At 43.5% G+C, this 24,444-nt stretch overlaps 1 protein-coding gene across 1 annotated transcript in view; it reads left to right on the forward strand.

Moving 5' to 3' along the window:
- The window catches only part of SUSD5 (sushi domain containing 5), a 368,081-nt gene that overhangs the window by 60,696 nt on the left and 282,941 nt on the right, over positions 1-24,444 (forward strand). Inside the window, exon 2 of the mRNA XM_029587083.1 lies at positions 22,801-22,978. Coding sequence (XP_029442943.1) covers positions 22,801-22,978 — 178 coding nt within the window. The remainder of the gene's footprint in view (positions 1-22,800; positions 22,979-24,444) is intronic.

Genomic DNA, 24,444 nt, shown 5'->3' on the forward strand with positions numbered 1-24,444 from the left:
CCCTGCCTGGATCTTGTAGGGGCGGAAGGACACTGGGGGCTACATATGTTCTTTCCTGGGGTGTTTCAGCTGAGAATAGTTCCATCTTTCTTGCATAAAGTGGTTGCGGAGTATTAATTTGAATCAGTCCATTTCCTTGCTGGCCTTGGATAAGGACAGGGACGCGGAGAAGTATCGCCTCCTGCGCCCCTTGGATGTCGAGAGACTTGTCATACAGTACCTGGAGGTTTCAGAACCTTTCCGGAAGATGGATCGCCTATTGTCTCTCATGGGGGAAAGGAAGCGGGGCGAGCCAGCTTAGTTGGCTATACTAGACCACTGGATTAAAGGGGTGGGCCCGGTTGCATAGGCGGATTCTCCGACAGGCTGGGGTCACTGCAGAAGTATTTAAGAACATAAGAACATAAGAAAATGCCATACTGGGTCAGACCAAGGGTCCATCAAGCCCAGCATCCTGTTTCCAACAGTGGCCAATCCAGGCCATAAGAACCTGGCAAGTACCCAAAAACTAAGTCTATTCCATGTAACCATTGCTAATGGCAGTGGCTATTCTCTAAGTGAACTTAATATCAGGTAATGGACTTCTCCTCCAAGAACTTATCCAATCCTTTTTTAAACACAGCTATACTAACTGCACGAACCACATTCTCTGGCAACAAATTCCAGAGTTTAATTGTGCGTTGAGTAAAAAAGAACTTTCTCCGATTAGTGTTAAATGTGCCCCATGCTAACTTCATGGAGTGCCCCCTAGTCTTTCTACTATCCAAAAGAGTAAATAACCTATTCACATCTACCCGTTCTAGACCTCTCATGATTTTAAACACCTCTATCATATCCCCCCTCAGCCGCCTCTTCTCCAAGCTGAAAAGTCCTAACCTCTTTAGTCTTTCCTCATAGGGGAGTTGTTCCATTCCCCTTATCATTTTGCATGCTTGCTCCATCTCCATCTGTGGGCAGCGTGGCAGGATCTACATGGAATTGGCTGAACCTGAGTCCATCCCTTCATGGTGCACATTTGTTGCCCAGGTCGGCAAGGCCTCTGATGCAAGGGTCTGCACATGGCCTTCTCCTGGACGCGGCCAGCGGTCAGCTCGGAACTGGGTAGCACACGGCAGAAGGGATCATCAACTGGGGTGCATGTGATTGCTTGAATGGCTTTGGTAGCCGGGCGGGCATACCCCGCAGCAGTGCAGCCCCTGTTCACATGCTTACACACTATCTTGGGCGCTTAGGATGGCAACCTCTGGCTCACAGGATGACGGCACTGGCATTTGACTTCAAAGCAAGATTGCAGTCCTTTCACATCGAGCAGGCACAAGGCGAGCAAGCCAAGTGCACGCAAGTCCCTAGCGGCTGTTGTGGGAGATACAACTGAGAACCTTTGCCACTGCGGATTGCTGTTATAGGCACTCTCGTAATCGGTGCCCAGCACATCACTCAGAAAACAAATGCTCGTGAAAGGGAAGTAGAGGCAGCCAGAGGGAGCCCTGATCACACTGAAGAGACAGGCGATGTTTCCTGGTTGGCATGTTACCTTAGAAGGGTGGGGGTGATTAATTCACTGTGCAGTTTTTTAAATGGTTTCACTTATCCTCCTCACAGGTCAGCTGCAATCCTTTAAGATGGTCAGTGCCCTTTTGGAGTGCATTCTGACCAGTATTGTCAGGGAGAAACTCTGGAGGGAGATTCAACTGGGCCAGATTGCAGGCCATCTTTTGCGGAGCCCATGTTGGACCAGCTGGTGCTGTCCCCGCTGGCAGCTGTCCTGAGCAGTTTTCCACGTTGCAGCTTCCATTTCGCGGGGTCTTCTGTTATGATAGATGTCAGCCATTGGGATACTGGATTTCGTGCATCTGTTGGAAACATTCAGTGCCTTCCTGCAGGTGGCAACCATGGAGGCAGTTAGGCCAGCGTCGCTGGTTCTCTATCTGCATGATTTCTGATTATAGGAAGGAGATGCACCTGAATGGAGCAAGTTGTTTGACATGCTTCAGGAGTTGCTGGAGTCCCTTTGGCAGAGGATAAATCTCAAGGCCTGGTGATGGTACTTACCTTCATAGGGATCCAGCTTGATTCCACCACAGAGGGTCTGGTTCATGACCACCACCATGTGCAGATAAGCAGGCCAATTAGAGAAGATCTAGCTTTATGGTCTATGTCCTTACCCTAGTCTAGTCAGCAGCAAGGGCATCCAAGTATATTCCAATGAATCAGGAGGCATTAGTTTTTGAGTCAAAGGAGCTTGGTGCGCAGCACGCTGGCCAGACCACTGGATAGCAGGTTGCCCAACCAGGAACACCATACTACGGAGCTGTTTTCTCATTGTGGTCGCCATGCACATCTGGAGCGAGGCGCTGACTTGTCAACAGGTGGTATTGTGCTGTCACAATGCAGTGGTGTCTGGTCAGCAAACAATAAGACTTCTGGGGGCCTCCTGAGGTAGAAGTTGTAGTGGGAGTTCGCTTTGTGCTGCTTGCACATGAACACTGCAGCGTGAGCGAAGCATGTTCTTGGAATGTGTGGTGAGAGGGCGGACTCTATCTCTCTCTCGCTGCAAATATCACTGTTAGAGTTGCTGGCACCACAAGTGGAGCTGATCAGTGGAGAGGTACCCAGGGCAGCTGTGGTCCTTCATTGCTGGATGGTGCACGAGATGCTGCAAAGATCATCCACTCCATCCGTATGGAGCAACTACATGTGCTGCTACAACAAGGTGGGGCATTCTGCATTGCGAACAGTTGGTCCAGTCACTGGGTTCTAAAGGATCTCTTGATTAGCTGCATGGTACATGCCAGTCAGCAGGGGCCATCATGGAACAGGTTATGTTCACAACTAGCCACTCTGGCATTCTGATCGAAGCTGGAAATGGGCTGCACAGAGCAGTATGTCGCGGTGAAAGGGGGAATTGCAGGGTTGAGCCAGGGAACCCTTGCCACGGCATGACATGTGGAAACTGCCAAGCCACAACCTCTGGTTACTGCCTTAGCATGTCTTCTTGGCACAACACATGGTGACCAATGACCCTTGACCTTGATTCACTGTCTTGGAGCGTTCTGCCTGAGGTAGCAGCGGACGAGTTCTAGACTACGCTCTTCCAGGTTGCCTTCATGCTTGCAATCCTTGGAGTCTTGCACGTTAGTGAGCTACAGAGCCACTGCGGAGCGCATCACAGCTGTGAGGCTCGCTATGGGTGGAAGTCAGCGGCTTGAGCGGCATGCCGTGCCTAGAACTGAGACAGTCCAGGACTATTCGAGGGGCACGTGGTCTGGTCATCAATTAGACAATGTCAAGGGCCCTTGGGACCACCTCTTGGCGCTTGGGCCATGGGTGCTAATGTCAGGTCCAGGGAATTGGGCCTTGATTTAATGATGGCCGGACATGTCTGTGAGGGGCCCCTCGAGGGGCCTGCTGCATGCGGCCTGCCAGGGCCCCTCTGGTGAAGGCAGTCACAATGCCTGTATGGGGACTTGTGGGGAGTAAGGTCCTCAATTCTGCTTGGGCAGAAAGAATCTGAGAAATACCGCTTGGGCGGAGAGAATGTGAGAAGCCCCGTTTGGGCAGAATGAACTGAGAAGCCTTGCCATGACCCCTCTGGTGAAGGTGGTCAAGATGCCTGTAGGGGAGATCATGGGGAGTGAGGCCCTCAATCCTGCTTGGGCAGAGTGAAACTGAGAAATACCCCTTGGGCGGACAGAAACGGAGAAATACTGCTTGGGCGAAGAGAAGTGGTGGAGAGATTCTGAGATATCAAAGGAGGAATGTCAGGCTTGGGAATTGGGCTTTGACAGATCAACGGCCAGGCATGCTTGAGAAGGGCTCCAGTGGGGCCTGCTGGGTGGCGGCCTGCTCAGGATTACTCCGGTGATAGTGGTCATGACGCCTGTCCGGGGGCTCGCAGGGAGCGAGACTCCCTCAGTTCCGCCTGGTCTCTTTAGGTATACGCTTTGGTGGCAATAAATGTACGCTCCAGACGGAGTGTATTTGTCTGACATGAGAAATAATTTGTTTCTGCAGGCTTTTCAGAGGGCATTCATTGGTTTAATGCAGGAGCAATAGCTGTTTGGGTGGGGGGGGGGAGCCAGTCCTGTTGGCGGGGGGGGGGGGGGGGCAGAAGAGTACTTCCTGGCCCACACAGGATGGGATCCCTAAGGTGGCAGCAAAAGATTCCTGAAAGAATATTGTAACGCTGGGGGGGGGGGGGGGGGGGACTGTAAACAAAGCAGGGAGGAGCTGGTAAAGAAGAGAGGGGCCTTGGGGCCACCACTCGGTGATTGGCCATGGATGAAGAATGTCAGGCCTGGGGATTGGGCCTTGACGAATCGACGGCCAGGCATGTTTGCGAGGGGCTCCAGCGAGGCCTGCTGTATGGCGGTCCGCCAGGACTCCATCGAGTAACAGCGCACCAATGCCTGTCAGGGACTTGCAGGCAGGTGACCGCCCCCTCCCATTTCTGCATGGGCAGAGGAGAACAGAGAGATCGGTACCTGCCCTGTGGCTGTGTTTAGGAAATGGCGGCAGGTCTTGGCGCCTAAATTAGATTCCCCTGTTAGTGTACTTAATAATCGGTTGTGATTATGGCTCAGATTAGGGTACTCTAATAAACGGCTGCAGTTGTGACTTAGGTTTTCATTGTGTCCATGTAATGTTGGGTGTCCAGCCTGGCTGGGCGGGGCGGGGTAGAACCCACGGGCGTCCAGGCTGCCAGGTTACTAACAGTGCCTCAGCTTGTGTCCTACTGTGAGCTGATTCGAAAACTGAAGAAGCAGGAAAAGTCATTATGACTGATCCTGCAGTCAACTGCTTGAATCCATGCTGCAACAGCCCTCAGTCTAAGCAAACCTCTGCCTCTGAGGAATCGGACCGCTCTGGATCCTTCAGCATGGGTCCTCAGTTGAAAACAAAGAATTATTTTTAACATTTCATGGGAGCAGGATAAACTCTATCTGTTCTGAGCTGCTGCAGTCTGTTATCTACTGCTTTTATTCTGTTACATGCATACCTTTTCTTTGGTCCAAAGACAAATGCAATATTTACAGTGATTCACTGTCTTTTATACAACTAACAATAGTTTTGTATATTTACAAATCTCAACAGTTGGCACAATATGCAGGCAAGGTAGTGATGTAACTTGATTACTATATTTTCTAACAATCATAATCAACTCAGTGCACTTCTGACAAGTAATATGAAGGGCTGCTTATCATAGTTTGTTTATTTATTTATTTAACAAGTTGAAAGCAAAGGATTATTTTAACATTTCAGCAGAGTGGGATAAACTCCATCTGTCCTGAGCTGCAGGAGTCAGTTATCTGCCTGCACAATATCCTGTGTCATTCTTACAACTCCTACTGCTTTCCTAGCAGCTCTTAAAGAGACAGTGCATTATTTGTAACCCTGCAATATAACAAGTGCCAATTCACATATTTTCATTATCTGTTACTAAAGGTGGGTTATTGTTTTCCTCTTGTTTTATTACATCAGGCCAATTGTGAGTTACAGAAACATAAAGGCTGGGGCTGTGCTTTAGAAATTAGCAGTTTTATAAGCATTTTTGAGATCTCTGATCTCTGCAGAACCCTACATGGGCAGTGGAGATTCAGACTGATGGAGCTTCTCTCCTCTGAATTTGGTCCAGGATTTTTGGCAATTCATTTGTTTTGCTGAGCTTATTCCACATTGTGAAAGCACATAAACCATGAAGATTAATGAAGATATTCCAAGTTTATGTTGCTTTTTTTTCAATGTGAATCTTTTAATTCCCATATGTAAGGACCAGTGTATTGGTGTAGTGGATGGTATGGTCGTATGTGATGCTTCCCTTTGCAAAAAAGTAAAATCAATCTAATTTTGGAAAAACCTCTTGGGGCATTGGGTCTTGCTTTTGGGACAAAGAAGGGCATGCAGGGGGAAACATGTCTTTTTGTTTCATGTTTTATTGTATGAGGTCTGACAATTAAGTTCATGAACTCATCCTAGAAAAAGTGTTACATACCTCATTGCTGACTATCACTATAGTCACCTTAGAAGTACTCCCCTTGGGAAGCTATGCACCGATGCCAATGCTTAGCCCACCCTTCGAAGCAATTTTGGAACTCTTTTTCTGGAATCGCCATCAGAGCTGTCGTCGTATTACCCTTGATGTCATGAATGTCATCAAAATGTCTTCCTTTCAATATTTCCTTTATCTTCGGATAAAGAAAAAAGTCATTGGGGGCCACATCAGGTGAGTAGAGAGGGTGTTCCAATACAGTTATTTGTTTACTAGCTAAAAACTCCCTCACAGACAGTGCCGGTTGAACTGGTGCATTGCCATGATGCAAGAGCCATGAGTTGTTGGCGAAATTTTCAGGTCTTTTTCGTCTAAATTTTTCATGCAGCCTTTTCAGCACTTCCAAATAGTAAACTTGGTTAACTGTTGATACAAATTCATAATGAATAATCCCTCTGATATCAAAAAAGGTTAGCAATATCGCTTTGGCTCTTGATTTGGACTGACGGAACTTTTTTGGTAGTGGAGAATTGGCTGACTTCCATTATGCATGTTGATGCTTTGTTTCAGGGTCGTATTGGTACACCCATGTTTCATCACCAGTGATAACACGGCCCAAAACATCATCTTGCCTCTCCAAAAGGTCTTGGAAAACTTCGACTCTCCTTTGCTATTCTTCATCAGTGAGTTCCTTTGGAACCATTTTTGCACACACTTTTCTCATGCCAAGATTTTCGGTTAAGATTTTCCTAACTGTTTCTCTATCGATGTTTACTTGGTCTGCTATGTTCCTCACAATCAGCCAACGATTTTGATGAACAATTCACTGAATTTTTGCAAAGTTTTAATCAGTTCTGCTCATTACTGGCCGCCCTGACTTCTCTTCATCAGTGACGCTTTCTTTCCTCTCAAAAAAATGTTTAATCCATTTGTACACTGCCATTTTCTTCATGGCATTATCCCCATAAACTTGGACTAACATGTCCCTGATTTCACTTCCACTCTTGCCAAGTTTAACAAGAAATTAGATGTTTGTTCGTTGCTCTAATTCAAGCTCCGACATTTTGCGATAAAAACATGCAACAACAATAATGATCCCCACTCAGCAAGACAGCAACACACGTCGACACGAACACAGCTGTGAGACATTGATAAATCAAGGTTATGAAACCTTACTGAGCAGTTTGTACATTGCTGTCAACATAAGTGCACGGTGGAAAGTTCGTGAACCTAATTGTCAGACCTCGTATTTTTTTTTTTCATTTTCTTTTGTTCAGCACACATTAAATGGTTTTAGCACACAAAGTGAACAAAAGCATATCCCTAGTAGAGATGTGCATTCATGTGTCCATTCATTTCATTCATTTGGACACCTATCACGTATCTAATGAATAAACGAATGTACACACAACAAATGGTGTGCACCCAATGGATGGACACAGTTTAGACAGATGTGCATACCATTTGTTTTGTGCGTACATTCATCCGTTCGTTATATTTGCACTTATGCATGCAAGGAATGAAACGAATGGACATCCAAAAACTAATGAATGTACATCCCTAATGACTAGGGAGCAGGGGCACCCATTTGTTTTTCCTCTAGAAAGACAAAGCAAGAAGATTAGAAGCTCTTCTTCTTGAAGTAAAGAGGAGTAGAGGGTTCAAAGATTTTCCATAATGTTAAAGAAAATTCAAGAGAGACAGGGAAAGGACTAATCCTCATTCAGAACTCACTGACAGGGAAGGAGCCAATCCCCATTCACTACTAAGAACTGAAAGGAGATTGGTCTATTCAAGGGGGAATAAAGATAAGAGGATTTACATTCAGACAACTACCAACAAGGACTGAATTGCATAGTCTGGAGTAAACAAATAAGCATGGGAGTAGCTTCCTTGTTGAGGCAGTTACTACCCTGAACCAATTAAGCCTGATACTTTATTTTGAATACATGTACAATGCAGCTCACTGCTTCAATGGCAGGGGGAATGAAGAAAAGAGGATTTATATTCAGACAACAACCAACAAGGACTTAATTGCACAGGCTGGGTAAACAAATAAGCGTGGGAGTAGCTTGCTTATTGCAGCGGTTACTACCCCTAACCAATTAGGCTTGATACTTCACTTTGATGCAGCTCCAGCACTGCTCTCTACATCAGTAGCGGGGGGGTGGGGGAAGGACATGGAGCACACATGCATATGTGTGTATGTGTATGCTCACAGGAGTGTATGTATGTGTTAGAGCATGTGTGAGGGAGCATGTGTGTGTGTGTAGGTGTCACTAGGCGCAAGGGAGCATGTTTGTGTGTGTGTGTAAGTGTCAGTGGGTGCGAGAGAGCGTGTGTGTGTATGTGTCAACAAATGTTAAGGAGCGTTGTGCATATATGTTAGAGGGTGTGAAGGAGCGCATGTGTATAGGTGTCCAGTGGGTGCAAAGGAGTATGTGTACATGTATAGATATCAGTGGGTTCGAGGAAGCGCGTGTGTGTGTGTGTGTGTGTGTGTGTAGGTGTCGGAATAAAGGAGCATGTGTGTGTATATAGGTATCAGTGGATGCGAGGGAGCATGTGTGTATGTATGGGTGTGTGTGCCAGTGGGAAGAGGGAATGTGTGTGGGAGTCAGTGGGTGTAAGGAAGCAAATGTGTGTATATATGTGTCAGTGTGTGTGGGGATTGTTTGTGTAGTTGTCAGTGAGTGCGAGGGAGCGTGTCTGTGTGTGTTAGCATGTATGTGAGGGAAGAGAAATTTTATGTACTCCCTCACCCCCACTAATCCAGAACAATATCAGGGTTACTGGAACATATAGAAAGCAGGAAATTTTTAAATTCTTAGTGTTATTAATTATTAGGTGTTATCTGATTCATCTGTTTTAAAATATTTTATTGGTTTTTGGGAAATTTTTAAAAGTTTTATATGAGTAATTATTGGATGTTCAGCTGTTTTGTAATATTTATCTTTTTTATTTGTATGGCTTTACTATTGCTGATTTATATTTCTTGATTTAATTGTTTGATGTTTTATAAGGAATGGTAACATTTCTCTTTTTCCATTGTTACACTGCATACAGGATCTAGCTTGTTGCATTTTCCAATTCAGTTTTTGTCTGCACATTACTGTTTATACTTTACGGTCTCTTTATTCTGTATTTGGTGAGGGTCGATCTGTGTACTGTACCTGAATGTAATCCACTTTCAAGTGCTGAAAAAAGTGCAAAAAGCGTAATATAAATCTAAATAAATAAATAAATATGTCAGAGGTGAGATATTCTGTTAGCAAGTAGTTTCTTTGTAGGGTTCTGGTTCCCAAATAGGTGTTTAAGGCCCTGGTGTAATATTTGTAGCATTGCCTTTTCATAGGTAGTGTTGTCACTGTTTGAATGCTGGCTGTTATTGCTGTTTTGGTACTGAAGTTTTACTATATTTTAATTGTAATTCAGTTTACCCAAGGCTTTCTGAGAGCTGAACCACACCCAACATGTGTTACAATAGGCTTAGTGCAATATGGGATCCAAGTGTCTCTTTTTATTTTGCAGGGTATTCTGTCTGGCACCACAGCACTGCATGTAAATATAATGTACCATGCTGTTAGTGATACTTTTACCTCATAAGACTGTACTTTGAATGGCCTTTTTAATCTAAAAGCTACAATAAATGCATAATTTTTAATTGTGTGTGAGGAGGGGAGCGGCTGGGGAGTACAAGGCTGTAAGCTTTACCTATAATGCCTAATATCTTTGCACCAGCCCTGGTTAGACTGGATCCATGTGGGAAAGCAGGATTTTGGAGCTGTTCTACTTTGGGTCATGTGGCTCTCTCCAGTCTCGGCCAGGGCTTCATTTTCTTTTTAAGCCCTGGAGAATAGGCATAGATTAGTCTGGTCTCCCCTCCCCTTCTTTAGAGTAGGTAAGTAGTGCAGAACCTGTGGAACCATAAAAGCAGCAGACTCGGTAGTACACAGTCAATGGGAATGTTCTGGAATAGGGTAGGGTGTGAGTACAGAGAAGTGGAGACAAGCTACAGTCACAAAAAGGGATGGAGTGACTCAAGGAAGTACCTGTGCACTGTTGGGGAGGCTTCTGTAGGCTGGAATTTCCTTCTGAAAGGGTCAGCTGACTGTGAAATCACTGAGTCTCCTGGAGTGGGGGTGCTAAGAAAGGGTGGAGAGAAGGAGAGGGCTGCTGCAGGCTGGGGAAGAGCAGGTAGCAAGCACAACCTTTTAGATAATGATGTGGCAGTACTGGAGCTGGGGAACTCACTGTGAGAGCATATGTGCAGCAGCACAATGACAGAATGTGTGTGCAGAGAGAGAAAGTGTGTGTGGGTGTCTTTCTCTCTGACACAGAAAGATACCCATATATATACACTTTCTCTATGACACACCCATACATGGAGATCGAGATTGTGTGTGTGTAAGCATCTTTGTGTCAGAGACACCCACCCACATACCCTCTCTCGGACACAAAGTGGGTGTTTGAAAGAGTGTATGTGGGTGTTTGTGTCTGAGAGACTTTGTGTGTGTCTGACACTGACTGTCAAAGTGGTTTTCACATTACTTGGCAACTGGTTCAAGAACTAATTGGTTGGCAAGAGACTTTAATACCAGACTAGGAATCCAAAATATAATTATGAGGGATGTAGCCAGACTTGTAGATGGATGGAAGTTGACACGCAGCTCCGTTTGTTCACCTCTGGTCTACAGTGTGTTCTACTATTTAGTTATTTAGGAAAATGTGACATTTATGTTGGAGATTTTTCATCTCAGTTCTGCCAGACTCCAGGTCACATGTACTTATGAAAGGTCAGTTTGGCATGTACCTATGAAAGGTCAGTTTGGCATGCTTTCTGGAACTGTTGAAACATGCTGCAAGGAAAATGCACAAGGGAGTCAGACAGATACCCTGTGGGCTGGCTTTGAAAAAAATCCCCAAGGCTGCTATTTTCCTGCAATCCGCCCCTGGTTCCAATACAGATCCCTGAGGTACTCCACTATACACCTTTCACCATTGAGAAAATTTACCATTTAGCCCTACGCTCTGTTTTCTATTTTTTAATCAGTTCTCAGTCCGTAATAGAACACTGCCCCATCCCATGACTTTTTAATTTCCTCAAGAGTCTCTCATGAGGTACTTTATCAAACATTTTCTGAAAATCCAGATACACTATATCAACTGACTCTTCTTTTTCTACATGCCTTCAAAAAAATGTTGCAGATTAATGAGGCAAGAGTTCCCTTGGTTAAATCTATGTTGGCTTTGTCCCATTATATTATGATAATCTACATGTTCAATAATTTTGTTCTTTATAATAGTTTCAAACATTTTCCCCAGCACTGACATCAGGCTCACCAGTCTGTAGTTTTCTGGATCACCCTGGAACCTTTTTAGAAACTGGCATTATATTGGCCATCCTCCAATCTTCAGGTCCCATAGCTGATTTGAATAATATTTACAGATTACTAATAGTAGGTCTGCAATTTAATTTTTCAGTTTTTTTAGCATTCTGGGATGAATACCATTTGGTCCAGGTGATTTGCTACACATTAATTGTCAATTTGCCCTATTACATCATCCAGGTTCACTGAAATTTGTTTCAGTTCCTCTGAATCATCATCTTTAAATATCACTTGTGGCAAGGCAATCTTCCATACATCTTCCTCAGTAAAGTCCGAAGCAAAGAACTAATTTAATTTGTCTGCTGTGGCTTTGGCTTTCTTATTGCCCCTTGATCATCTAATGGTCCAACTGAATCCCTTGCAGGCTTTTGCTTTAAATGTACCTAAAAAAGATTTTATTGTTCACTGTACACCGACGTGATATCTTTGATGAGTGGCGGTATATAAAAAATTATAAATAAATAATAAATAAATAAATAAATTATGAGTTATCGCTTCTACAGCAGGCTTCTTTTCAAATTCTGTCTTTGCCTTCCTTATTATTGCTTTGCATCTGATTTGCCAATGCTTATACTGTTTCCTGTTTTCTTCATTCAGATCCCTTATCCATTGTTTGAAAGATGTTCTTTTGGCTAGAATAGCTTCTCTCACTTCACCTTTTAACAAAGCTAGCGGTCAACTGACCTCTCTTTTGCCTTTCTTGATGTGTGGAATACTTCTGATCTGGGCTTCCAAGATGACATTTTTAAAAAATGCCTGATGTATACTCTGACACGGTAACTTTCAAACGGGTTCAGGAGTACACAAATATGCATGTGTGTGGATTCGCAGCCAGATACATGACAATTTTATATCCTGCACATACATAAGGCGCACATGTTAGCTCTGGCACGTGTATGTGTGCTTCCAATTTTACAAGTGTGCTTGCACAGCTGAGTAATGTCAGCTTTGAGTCACGCAAGTGAGGGAATTTTATAACAGGTGCATTTGTCCACCAGTTTGCCCAGTCTACAGCTAGGTCTTCCAAACCATCCTGGCTCTTTAGCCTGCACACACTCAAGTAACCCAGACCCCCTCAAACACCTCAGCGATGCCTGGAAATAGTTTTATAGAATCATACACCTCCTCTATAGCAGAAGCAACTTCATGTTCAAGTATACCTGGGCTCATGCTCAGGCGCATAGGTATCTGCATGCATATCTCTTGAACCCGCACCACAATACTCATACTCCACCCATATCACGCCTATTTCATGTCCACATTCCACCCCTATTTTGCTGGATGTGAGATATTCACATATGGGGAGTTATGCGTGCATGTTGGCAGCTTATAAAATCAGGTGGACATGGGCATGTGCTACATGTGCACACATCTCCCAATTTTGGTGCACGCCTGGCTTTTAAAATTCACCTTTTAATGTTTGCAGTTGCTCCTTTCGGTTTTTCCTAACCATTTTTCTCATTTTCTGATAGCATTTTCTCATAGCATTTAACTTTCAAAAGTAACACTATCACAATAGATTTCCTTAATGTCCTCCCTCCAGTTATTAAGTCAAATTTGTTTAATATCTTTCTACTGCCATTATGCAAATTGTTAGAAGAGATGAATGTAGTTTTTCATCTATATGCGGATGATCTCTAGATATTATATCTAGTGATTAATGATGTTCAGGAGACTATCATGTGAATCAGAGTACAGAAGAGAGAATGCTTTGGTGAATGTTAAGAAAACATAGATGTTATCAATTACTCAAAGGATTGATCTAGCTCCCCAATTTCTATCCCAATTTGGCGTGGTTGATGTTCCTGCTGTGGAGGTCATTTGAGACCCTTGGGGTCTTGTTGGATACTAGCTTCATCTTATGGTCACAATTACAAGCTGTCATGCGAATAGAGGCTTTTTTAAGACACGAGAGTTGCAGAGATTGAAGTTTATTTTGGATCATGATAATTTTAGGATGCTTATACAGGCATTTGTTTTAACATGTTTAGATTATTGTAATGCCCTGTACATAGTTATTCCTAAATAATTTTTCGGGGCTTTACAAATTTTTATAAATGCTGCTGCCTGGGTGGTTTTGGGTTGTCCATTGTCCGGCCATATTACACCAATTTTGCAGGATTTACATTGGCTTCCAATTGAGTTTCAGATATGGTTTAAGATCTTGTCTCTGGTTCATCGGGTAATGTATGGTAAAAGTCCTGCCTTCCTGAATCATCTGGTGGGTGTATACCATCCTCAAAGCTCCTTGCATTCAGAATCACAACTGTTATTGGAGATTCCAAGCATTAAAGAGATACGTTTGCAACAAACCTCCAAACGAGTTTTTCTTGTATAGCACCTACATTATGGAACAGTATTCCTTTGGAAATGCACTTGCTGAGTGATTATAAATGTTTTAGAAAAGTGCTAAAATCTTATTTGTTTAGAGAAGCTTTTAGGTAATTGAATGCTTTAGATTATTAAGGTTTTTAATTTATTATGTTGTTTTTATTTGATGCATACAAATATATTTTAATTTGAATGTTTTAAATTATGGTTAATTGATTTGATGTTGCAATCCATCTTGAACAATTTGTTGGTAAGAGAGTGGAATATAAATATTTTGAAAATAAATAAATAAATAAATGTTTTGATCCCTCTTGTCAAGTATCCTCAAACCATTACCTCTCGCTAGGGATGTGCAGACCAAAAGTTTAAGTTCATAAGTCCATAAGTCAAAAGGGGGGGTCATTTGCGGTCAATATGGACATATGGAGAATTCCATAAGTTGAGTCTATGTCCATATGTGCAAATAAAAATTTAAACCCCTCACCCGCCTTAATCCCCCCCCCCCCAAGACTTACCAAAACTCCCTGGTGGTCCAGCGGGGTCAGGACGCCATTTCTGAACTCCTTTGCAAGGAGCACGTGAGGTCGGCGTCACGTCGGAGTGACGCGGCGTCACGTGATTCCCCGCGGGTCCGGGAGCGAACCCGAGGGGAATCATGTGACGTCGGCGCCACGTCTGAGTGACGCGGCGTCACGTGATTCCCCTCGGGTCCGCTCCCGGACCCCTCGTTGGGCCCAAAAGGCACTTTTGGCCAGCTTGGGGGGGTCAGGAGGCCCCCCCAAGCTGGCCAAAAGTGCCATTTGGGCCCAACGAGGGGTCTGGGAGCGGAACCGCGATGGACCACGTGACGTCGGCGTCACGTCGGAGTGACGCGGGCGTCACGTGATTCCCCGCGCGTCCGCTCCCGGACCCTCACGGAACTTTTGGCCAGCTTGGGGAGTTTTGGTAAGTCTTGGGGGGGGGGGGGGATTAAGGAGGGTGAGGGGTTTAAATTTTTATTTAGATCAACAATCGCGATTTCCAACGTATTCAACATAGCTATGTTGAATAAGTTGGAAATCCAATCGTTTACGCCTCATCACTTTTTTAAGTTAAAAAAAAAAAAAAAGTTGCGTTTTACATTTAAGTTCAAAATGAATGCACACCCCTACCTCTCGCACCAAATCATGTGTTCCACTAAGGAACAGGTCCCCTCTTGTTAGTTTTGTGTTAGCGTCTTCATGAAGAGTCATTTATTTCATCTAGCAAATTTACCTCCTTAGCATGTCCTGCTGTGCTATATGCCCAGTCAATACTGAGGTAATTGAATCACCCATTATTACTGTGTTGCTAATTTTGTTAGTTCCTTAATTTCTGTTGCATTTCATCATCTGTCTGTTCATTCTGGCCAGGTGGAAGGCAGTCCATCCCCATTGTTATTCTATTCCCCTTCTCACATGGAATGTTTACTCATAAAGATTCTACAATGCATTTTGTTTTCTGCAGAACTTTTATGTTGTTTATTTCGATATCCTCTTTAACATATAGTGCCACCTATCCACCAATTTGATCTATCCTATCATTGTGATATAATTTGTACCCTGGTATCACAGTGTCCCATTGGTTATCCTCCTTCCATCAGGTTTTGAGATGCCAATTACATCTACCTCTTCATTCAGTGCTATATATTTGACGTCTCACATCTTAATTTTTAGATTTCTAGCATTTGTATATAGACATTTCAAAGTATGCTTTTTGTTTGTATTAACTACCTGATTATCATTTGACGGGGTAATTTAGAATCTTTCTGTTCTGCCTGTTCTTTACTTAAAGGTAATTGGGATACTTTCGTATTTATTGTAACTTCTCTATTGGGATGCTCTAGCTTCCCTGGTTAGTTAGTATTTTTCAAAGATAAATCATTCCAAATCATGTGCTTCTGAGTGACTGTTGGCTTTCCCCCAGTATCTAGCTGCTCTATCTCCTTCTTAAAGGTTAGCATCAGCAGCCTGGTTACATATCCTGTCGGAATAGGCTCCTCCTTCAGCACAATGTTCCCCATTTCTTAATAAATCTAAAACCCTTTTCCCTGTACCATTGTCAAATCCATGTATTGAGACTCTGGAGTCCTGCCTGTGTCTGGGGTCCTGCACATAGAATGGGGAACATTTCTGAGAATGCAACCCTCGAGGATCTGGATTTCAGTTTTATATCTAAGAACCTAAATTTAGCCTCCAGAAACACTCTCATGCACCTTCCTATATCATTGGTACCCACATGTACCATGACAGTCGGCTCCTCCCAAGCCCTCTCTAAAATCTTATCTAAGTTGCACATGAGGTTCACTACCTTCACACCAGGCAGGCAAGTTACCAAGCAATCCTCATATTCGCCAACCATGCAGCTATCTACATTTCTAGTGATCAAATCACCCAGTATAAAACTGCCCTAACTCTTCCCTCCTGGGCAGTAGGGATGTGCATTCGTTGCTTTTTGTGCATCAATTTGTTTCATTCATTTCACGGCTAAGTGCATATATAATGAATGGACAAATGTATGCACAATAAATGGTGTGCACCTACGTGGGTGCACAATAGATGTACACACACCATTTGTTTTGTGCACACAATCATCAATTCGTTATATACGTGCTTAGCTGCGAAATGAATGAAACAAATGGATGCACAAATATCAAAGAATGTACATCCCAACTGGGGAGTGGGCAAATGGCCCTAGAGACACATCCTCAGTGCAAGAGGATAAGACATCACATAGAAGGTGTTACGGTTGTGGACCCTTGGGCCGGTTGGGAGGGCCACAGCAAGCGTCCCAGCCGGGAGGCGGCTCAGAAGAGACTCTATGAAGGCTTCACCACCTGAAGTCCGAGGTCCCCCCAGGAGGAGCCTGTAGGGACCCGGACCTCTTGGACTTAGGTGGAGTCCTATGCAACCAAGGACCCAGGTAGAGGCTGAAGAGACAGACGAGGACTGGACCCAGGAAGAAGAAGAGTCTTCAACCTCAGAAGTCCGTGGCTCCCCCGGGAGGAGCCCGTGAGAGCCCGAGCCGCTGGGACTTAGGAGAAACCTCTGGGCCAGTAAGTATAGAAATCCCTGAGATGAGGAAGAAGCCGCAGTCGAAGTCCCGGAGCGAAGCCGGGTCAGGAGCCCGGAGTCCGAGATCCACACCAGAGCCAGGGACGAAGCAGAAGACGGAGTCAGGAACGGAGCCGGGTCGGAAGCCAGAAGGTCAGAAGACAATACCAAGCCAGGAACAGCAGCCGAAGATGAAGTCGAGGACGGAGCTGGGTCAGAAGCCAGAAGTCGGACGTCGAAACCAGAACCAAGGGGCGGAAGCAGGAGACAGGTCAGAAGCAAGCCGGGTCGAAGACAGAAGCAATCCAAGCAAAGACAGCAACTAGCAAGTCAGGAACACCTGAGGAACCTCGTTGCAAGGCGAGGATTCCATCCCAGCTGCAGGGTAATATACCCTGCAGCTGGGATGTCAGACGCTGCAGGGTAATATACCCTGCAGCGTCTGACATCATCCTAGGGCTGTCCTTAGATTCCCGCACTGGCCCCTTTAAGAGAAGAGCCCCTGCGAGCGCGCCTAGGGGGCGGGGCCAGTGACGGGGAATCGGCGGCGTCTCCCTGGCAGTGGGGATGCCGCTGCAGGCCGCAGAACGGGCCTGGGCGGCCGAAGATGGACTCGCGCGGGCCGGGCCGGTCCCGCAACAGAAGGCAGGTCCTAGCTACTGATCACTTTCTGCCGCACCAAGGTGATGATCTCCTGCCAGGTGAACTTGCTCTTTCAAAGAAGCACAAGGATTGCTTGACTGAATTTGGGACGGTCTTGAAGATCTCCTCAATATACCTCTTTGTCTGCCTCAACTTCTCCAGATCTGCCACTCTGCATCTTCAAAGACTGAACTCATTCTTTGAGAGCCAAGAATTCTTTGCACTGGGTGTATACATAGAACATCTCACCATCAGGTAGATAATCATACATGTGGCACTCATTGCAAAAAACTGGATATCCCCCGACTCGCTGCTGGACTTCTGTCAGCATCTTAATTTTATTAAGTTTTAAAGCTGATTATAGCGTAGGTATGTCTCTCAATTTAAGAGGTTTTAAATTATTTGATGTCTTTTAAAATCGAAGAAAGTCCATATTCAGAAACATTTATCTGTATAACTGAGACATTATCTGGATAAATGAATATTTGAGTAGTTATCCAGCTAAATTCTAGCTGGATAACTTTTATCTAGCTAAAGTTTGGCCAATTAAGTCAAGGGCATTTTGGAGGTGTAACTGGGAGGAGCTGAGTTAGCTTGATAAGTTATCAAGATAACTCTGTTTGGCTCATGCAACTGTCCTAAAGTGACAGAATATGAACCTCAAAGTTTTTAAAATTGATAACCAGGTGACTTATGTTAGTTTGTGTCTTTTAGTTAGTTGGTGTCTTTTAAAATCTAAGGGCATGATTTTCAAAAACATTTACACATTTAAAACTAGGTTTTACATGTATGAATTCACTTTATCTGTGTAAGTGGGTTTTTTAAAATTGCCACAATATATGCCATTGAATTGTCAATAGCTTTTACCTGTGTAAAGTGCACTTACATGGGTTAAAGGCTTTTGAAAATTGCTACAACAGTATATTACATTTACATGAATAATGCCTTTGAAAATTCACCTGTAAGTTTTTTAACTTTATAACTAGGAAACTTCTGTTAGTGTGTGAATAACCAACAAGAAGACTAAAATTAATCAATTACTAAAATCAGGGTCAACTGCATTATTCAAAATCGCTAGTTGAAGATTTTCCTCCTAACTTGGTGGGTGTGTGGTTGGTGGTGGTGGGGGGGATATCCATTAAACAGGAAAAGAGCCTAGGGTAAATAAGAATATGAGAATTAAACTAGTGACTAGTTGCCCAGGAACAAGTGCTCTCTTTTTTTCAGATTAAGTAAGTGACCTTTGCAAATTCACAATTCTAACAAAGAAATGCTAATTTTTACAAGCTCACAATATTAACTCAAAGTCTACTATCTCTAAACTCTCACAATTCTTAACAGCAGCAAACAAATACTAACAAGGGCAGACTGCAGGAAAATATCAGGCCAGAGATATTTTCAAAAACAGCCCATAGGGTATTGGACTCCCTTGTGCACTGTCACTTTCCCTGCAGCACTTGTGTCAACAGCTCCCAAAAGCATGTGCCAAGTCAACTCTGAACCCTGGCAGAATTAAACCAAAATATCTCCAAAATAAACTTAATCTTTCCTAAATAACTAAGGAGTTGAGCACATTCTAGAGCAGAGCTGCAGCCCCCAGTCCATCCGTGCAAATCGGTTGAGCCCCCCCCCACAAGTCTGCTTATATCTCTTATCCTAGATTCCTGGTCTGACCAACCAATCAGCTCTTGAACCAGTTGTAAATAATGAGACAACTATACTACCAGCCAGTGTCAGACACATACACATGCTCAATCACACATATTTTTAGATTACAAAAACTTTATTGGCACATACACACTGACACACACAAAGGTACATACTCTTTTTCTCAGACTCTTTCTCACAGACACACATACTTTCTCTCTCTCTCTGACAAAAGACATACCCACAAACTAACAGGGTCATTCATCAGAATGTGTTAGGGCCCCGTGATAACACCATAATGCATGTGTTATTTATCGCATTGTGAGATGCATATGCAAATTTTCAAATTTTAGTCAAAGGGGAGGAGTTTGGGCGGGGTTTTTGAAAATGAGGGATGTTTAATGTTGTGTGTGATAGTGTAATGCATGTTTTAATACTGGAAATAACTGCACCTTTTTTAACTGTGTGATATGCCTGAAATGGGCTTTGTGATATTTATTGCAAATCCTGTTGTGGACAGGAAAGGGAGAGGAGAAGAGTGGAGAGAGAAAGCCTCTGGGGTGGCACACATATTAGTCAACTGTTTATACCACTGTAGGAGGGTCAACAAGTTACTCGAGGTGAGGTTTTGGTGGTGGTCTAGGGTTTGGGGCGCAGTTTTACATTCACAGTGAGATGTACGAAGTTAACAGCACAGTACATATAAGTGGACATTTGATGTGATTTGGAATGAGGAAAGGTACACAAAGATGAGATTTCTACAATGTACTCTTGCCCTAGCTTGATGAACTCTCTACCTAGGTGCTATCATCTTTTTGCTATAATTTTTGCATGAATATAGTGCTTTGCAGAGGTCTTTTACCACAATGTGTGTAAAATATATTGTACCAATTTTCACTTTTCCTTGTTTTGAGAGAGAGAGAGACTCTTTGTAAGGCTCTTATATAAGTCAACTGTTTATATCACTGTCAGAGGGTCAACTAGTAACGCGAGGTGAGGTTTTGGGGGTGGCTAGGGTTTTGGGGCCAGTTTTACATTCACAGTGAACATTTGATGAGATTTCGAATGGAGAAAGGTACACAAAGATGAGATTTTGACAACGTACTCTCTCCCTAGCTTGATGGCTCCTACACTGCTGCTTAGGTGTTCACACAGTGCTCCCAGTCCAGCAATGCTGCATCATGGTGTAAAGTTCTTGCTTGCTGCCAGCCCTTCCCCATTCTGCAGCAGCCCCCTCTCTAGGAAATTCGCTGAGTCCACAGCCAGTTGCTCCTCTCAGAGTTCAGTACAGTCACCTCAAACAGAAGCCTCCCCAACACTGCACAGGCACTTACTTCCTCCTGGCTTACCCCCTTCCTTCCTGTGCCTGTAGCTTAATTCCACTTCTCTGCCACCCTCCCACCACTCTAGTGCATTCCCACTGTGTGCAGGCTGCACAGTCTGCTGCTTTTATAGTTCCCCAGGCTCTGCTCTGCCTACCTCCTCCAGGGGAGAGGGGACCAGAAGTGACCCATACTGTTCCCTGGGATTATAAAAAGAGAAAATTAAACCCTGGCCGAGACTGGGGAGAGCCACTAACCCAAAGTAACACAGCTAGAGATGGAATCCTGCTTTCTCTTGTGCTGCCATGGCTGGTACAATGATATTAGGTGTCATAGGCATTATAGCCTTGCACATACCCCTGGCCCTCCCCTCCCCACAAACAATTAAACATTATGCATTTAAGTAACAGATTTTACATGAAAAAGAACATTCAAAGTACAGTCTTCTAAGGTAAAAATACCACTTACAACATATATATTACTTACATGCACTGCTGTGGTATCATCCAGATAACTGCAAATATGAAACCTGCAGCCAATATGGTATTAGGACTATTGTAAAGTGTGTTGGCCCTCCGAAAACTTTGAGTAAACTTAATTACAATATAGAAAACCTCCCATATGAAAACTGCACTAACTGCCAGCACTCAAACAGTTAACAACTCTACCTATGAATAGGCAACACTGCAAATATTATACCAGGCTTTAAAACACCAATACACGTTCTATTAGGAAAACAGAACAAGCCATACTGTTCTAGATCCCTACACAGAAACTATATACTACTACCACACCTCAGACATACATGTAGAACACAGACAAACCTTCACCAAATACAGAATAAAGAGACAAAGTATAAATAGAAATATGCAGACAAAAACTGAAATGGAAACCATAACAAGCCAGACTCCACATGCAAAGCAACAGTGGGAAAACAGAAATATCACCATTCCTCATTAAACATCAAACAATAAAATAAAAAAATATAAGCCATCAATCATAATAGTAAAACCATATTCATAAAAAGAATAAATATTTCAAAGCAGCTGATGGATATAACATCCAATAATTACAAACATATAACATTGTATTTTTACATTTTCCAAACATCAATAAAATATTTCAAAACAGCAAATACATCAAATAATACCCAATAATTAAAACTAAAGCTAAAAAAAATCCCCTGCTCTCCATGCCTGGGTATGCACAAACTTTATCCTCTCTTACACTCTAACACACATTTTCATTCTCACACAAATTCACTTATATTCTCTCTCACACACATGCTCATTGGATCTCATGTTCTCTCTCACATACATACTCACTGGCTCACACATACTGGCTTACACACTTGCCCACTCACCTAAACAGTCCTCTTGCTCACACATGCTCATTGTCTCACTAATTCTCTCTCACTCATACACATGCTGACTGGGTCACTTGCTCACACATGCTCACTGGCTTACTCACTCTCGCTCACACACATGCTCTGGAATCCACAGCAAGCCTGGCTGTATTATGTGGAGCAGACTGGGAGGGAACTGGGCAAAGGCCCAATCGCGTTGCTGCTTGTACTTTAAAAAATTCCCTCCCCTACACGCTCGTGTCGTGACCCGCCTGCACATGCTCGCATCAATATTAAAATCGGGCGCGCATGTGAGCATGGGTATCGTATCTTATAACATTTTGAAAATGGCATGAAATGAAAGAACAGCTATTGATATTTTCATGCTGTTTCCAAATGAAAGCCCTTCCTTATCCTTTTCTTTGCAGTTTGGTGCTCGATTTGCACAATGAACTCCACAGGACATCATAACATGGTGGTTCAAAGTGCCAGCCCAGTCCCTCGCCATAGAGGAGAAAGAAGTGGCCCAATGTACTGCTGCTCTCCTCCTTCTCCTGCTGACCCTTTCAGTGGTGGGGAATGGGACGGAGATTCCCGCAGGGGGCTTCAGGCTTCTGGCTGGTGGGGTTGGCTTCACTGGGCTGCCTTGGTCCACATCCTTTTCCAACGCCCCCAGTCAGGGCCAACAATACGGACTGCTCCTTCCATGCCCTGATCTAAGTACAGTCACGGCTGTTGCAGTGCATGCACAATTGATAAGCAACATGGATGGACATGGTCAGGCAAATAAAGCATTCCACATTATACAGACTATAAAGAATGCCTAAATACTATGACTGGGTTTCATCAGGATGCAGTAAGAAGTTATTACCATTCAGAGTGCCAGCAGGATTTCCACTAGCACCTTGGTCATGCTGCCGTCCCTTAGGGGAATAATGTTTCACTTTAACCCTCCGGCCAGTATGTGCATAGCATAGAGCTAACGTATACATGAAGTGCCTTAATAGACCTGCACTGTACATCTATGGATACCTTAACACTTTGCTTGTTGTTGGTGCTGCAGGCAAGCTGTTCAGACTGGAATCCAAGAATGGATCTCAAGGCCTGGATTTACTGATGGCTCAAAAATCATGCGCCGCACTGGGATCTCATTTAGCCACTGCTGAAGAGCTACAGCGAGCTATGCAAGATTGTTCCTTCACTGTCTGCACCAGGGGATGGCTGGCGGATGGCACTGTTGGGTAAGGGCAATGGAAATGCCAAACTGCAGACTGTGTGTTGATCTGTAATATGTTAGTCAATGCTCATGTCGATCAAAGTTTTATATGTCATGCTGTAAACCGTTGTGATCTTCATTTGGAACGACAGTATATAAACTGGCAAAATAAATAAATAAATAGATATTCTTGTATTTTTAACTTCCAGTTTTATCTCAGTCAATTGAACGTAGTGAAAGAAGAGTTGGCAAGTGGCAACTGATTGGCACTACAGACATTTTAATGTAGATCCCCATCTATCATCCAGTGGTTTTCCTGTGAGCAGGGTTTATTAGCACAATAACAAAATACCTAAAAAAGGGGGGCAAATGGCAAAGTCTCTGATGGTATTCTGAGATGTTTGGCGTTGGCTGTACATGCCCATGTTCATGTTCTTAAATAAAGTGCATTTAATCTGATTTTAGGCACACATTGGTAACTAAGGAAGAAAGAGAAATAGGTAGGAAATAGGAGAAAAAGAAGCAAGGAAACAGACTGAAGTGATGGACATGAAGAGACAATGAAGACAACAGGATGGAGAGGGCAGTGAAATGCCTTTTTGGTTGAATGGGGCCAACCAAACTCCATTCACGTTCCCACTGCTTACTTTACATTTACAGTTAATGTCATTCTATCTTACATACATCCTTTGCATAAATCATAGCATATAATTATTCATTCCCAGACCAATTCAATGCTTGATGCAAGAAAATCAGACTTAGTGGTAAAGGAGAAAATGACAAAAAGAGCATTACTAATAGAGGAGGAGTAGCCTAGTGGTTAGAGCAGCGGGCCACGAACCAGGGTTCAAATCCCACTGTCACTCCTTGTGACCTTGGGCAATTCACTTTACTCTCCAATGTCTCAGGTATAAAATTAGATTTTAAGCCCTCTGGGGATAGGGAAATACCTACAGTATCTGAATGTAATCCGCTTTGAAGTGCCAAAAAGCAGAATATAAAATAAATGTCAGTACTAAGTAACTATTCTTTTTGATGGGCGGAAAAGAAATATTGAAAATAAAATAATAAATATTCTGTACTATATATAAAAAGAGAGAAGATCATCAAATACCAAGAGATGCAATCAAAGGCCATGAAACAGAAACAGTCCTATTTGTTTGGGCACCACTCACCTGATTAAAAAGAACTTCCAAGCTCACCTCAGCGTGTTGCCTGTGTGTATAACACCTTAAGCTTCAGAAAAAAGCTGTTTGGCACAATGCAAGTATTAAGAAGGCACGAGCAGTAAATTTCAGAGATTGAGCTCATACCCAACATTCTGTGCCCTGGGTAAAGAGAGGTTCATTCTTGTCATTGTATGTGCAAGACAAACCCAATATACTGTAAATCCTGTATCTCCAGTTCTGTAAATATATAATTTGCGACCACAGACTCCCCCCAACACACACACATCCCCCTCTAACAATGGGCACAGAGTAGGATACAAAA

This window comes from Rhinatrema bivittatum, chromosome 2, assembly GCF_901001135.1.
Source record: "Rhinatrema bivittatum chromosome 2, aRhiBiv1.1, whole genome shotgun sequence".
NCBI classification, from domain to species: domain Eukaryota; kingdom Metazoa; phylum Chordata; class Amphibia; order Gymnophiona; family Rhinatrematidae; genus Rhinatrema; species Rhinatrema bivittatum.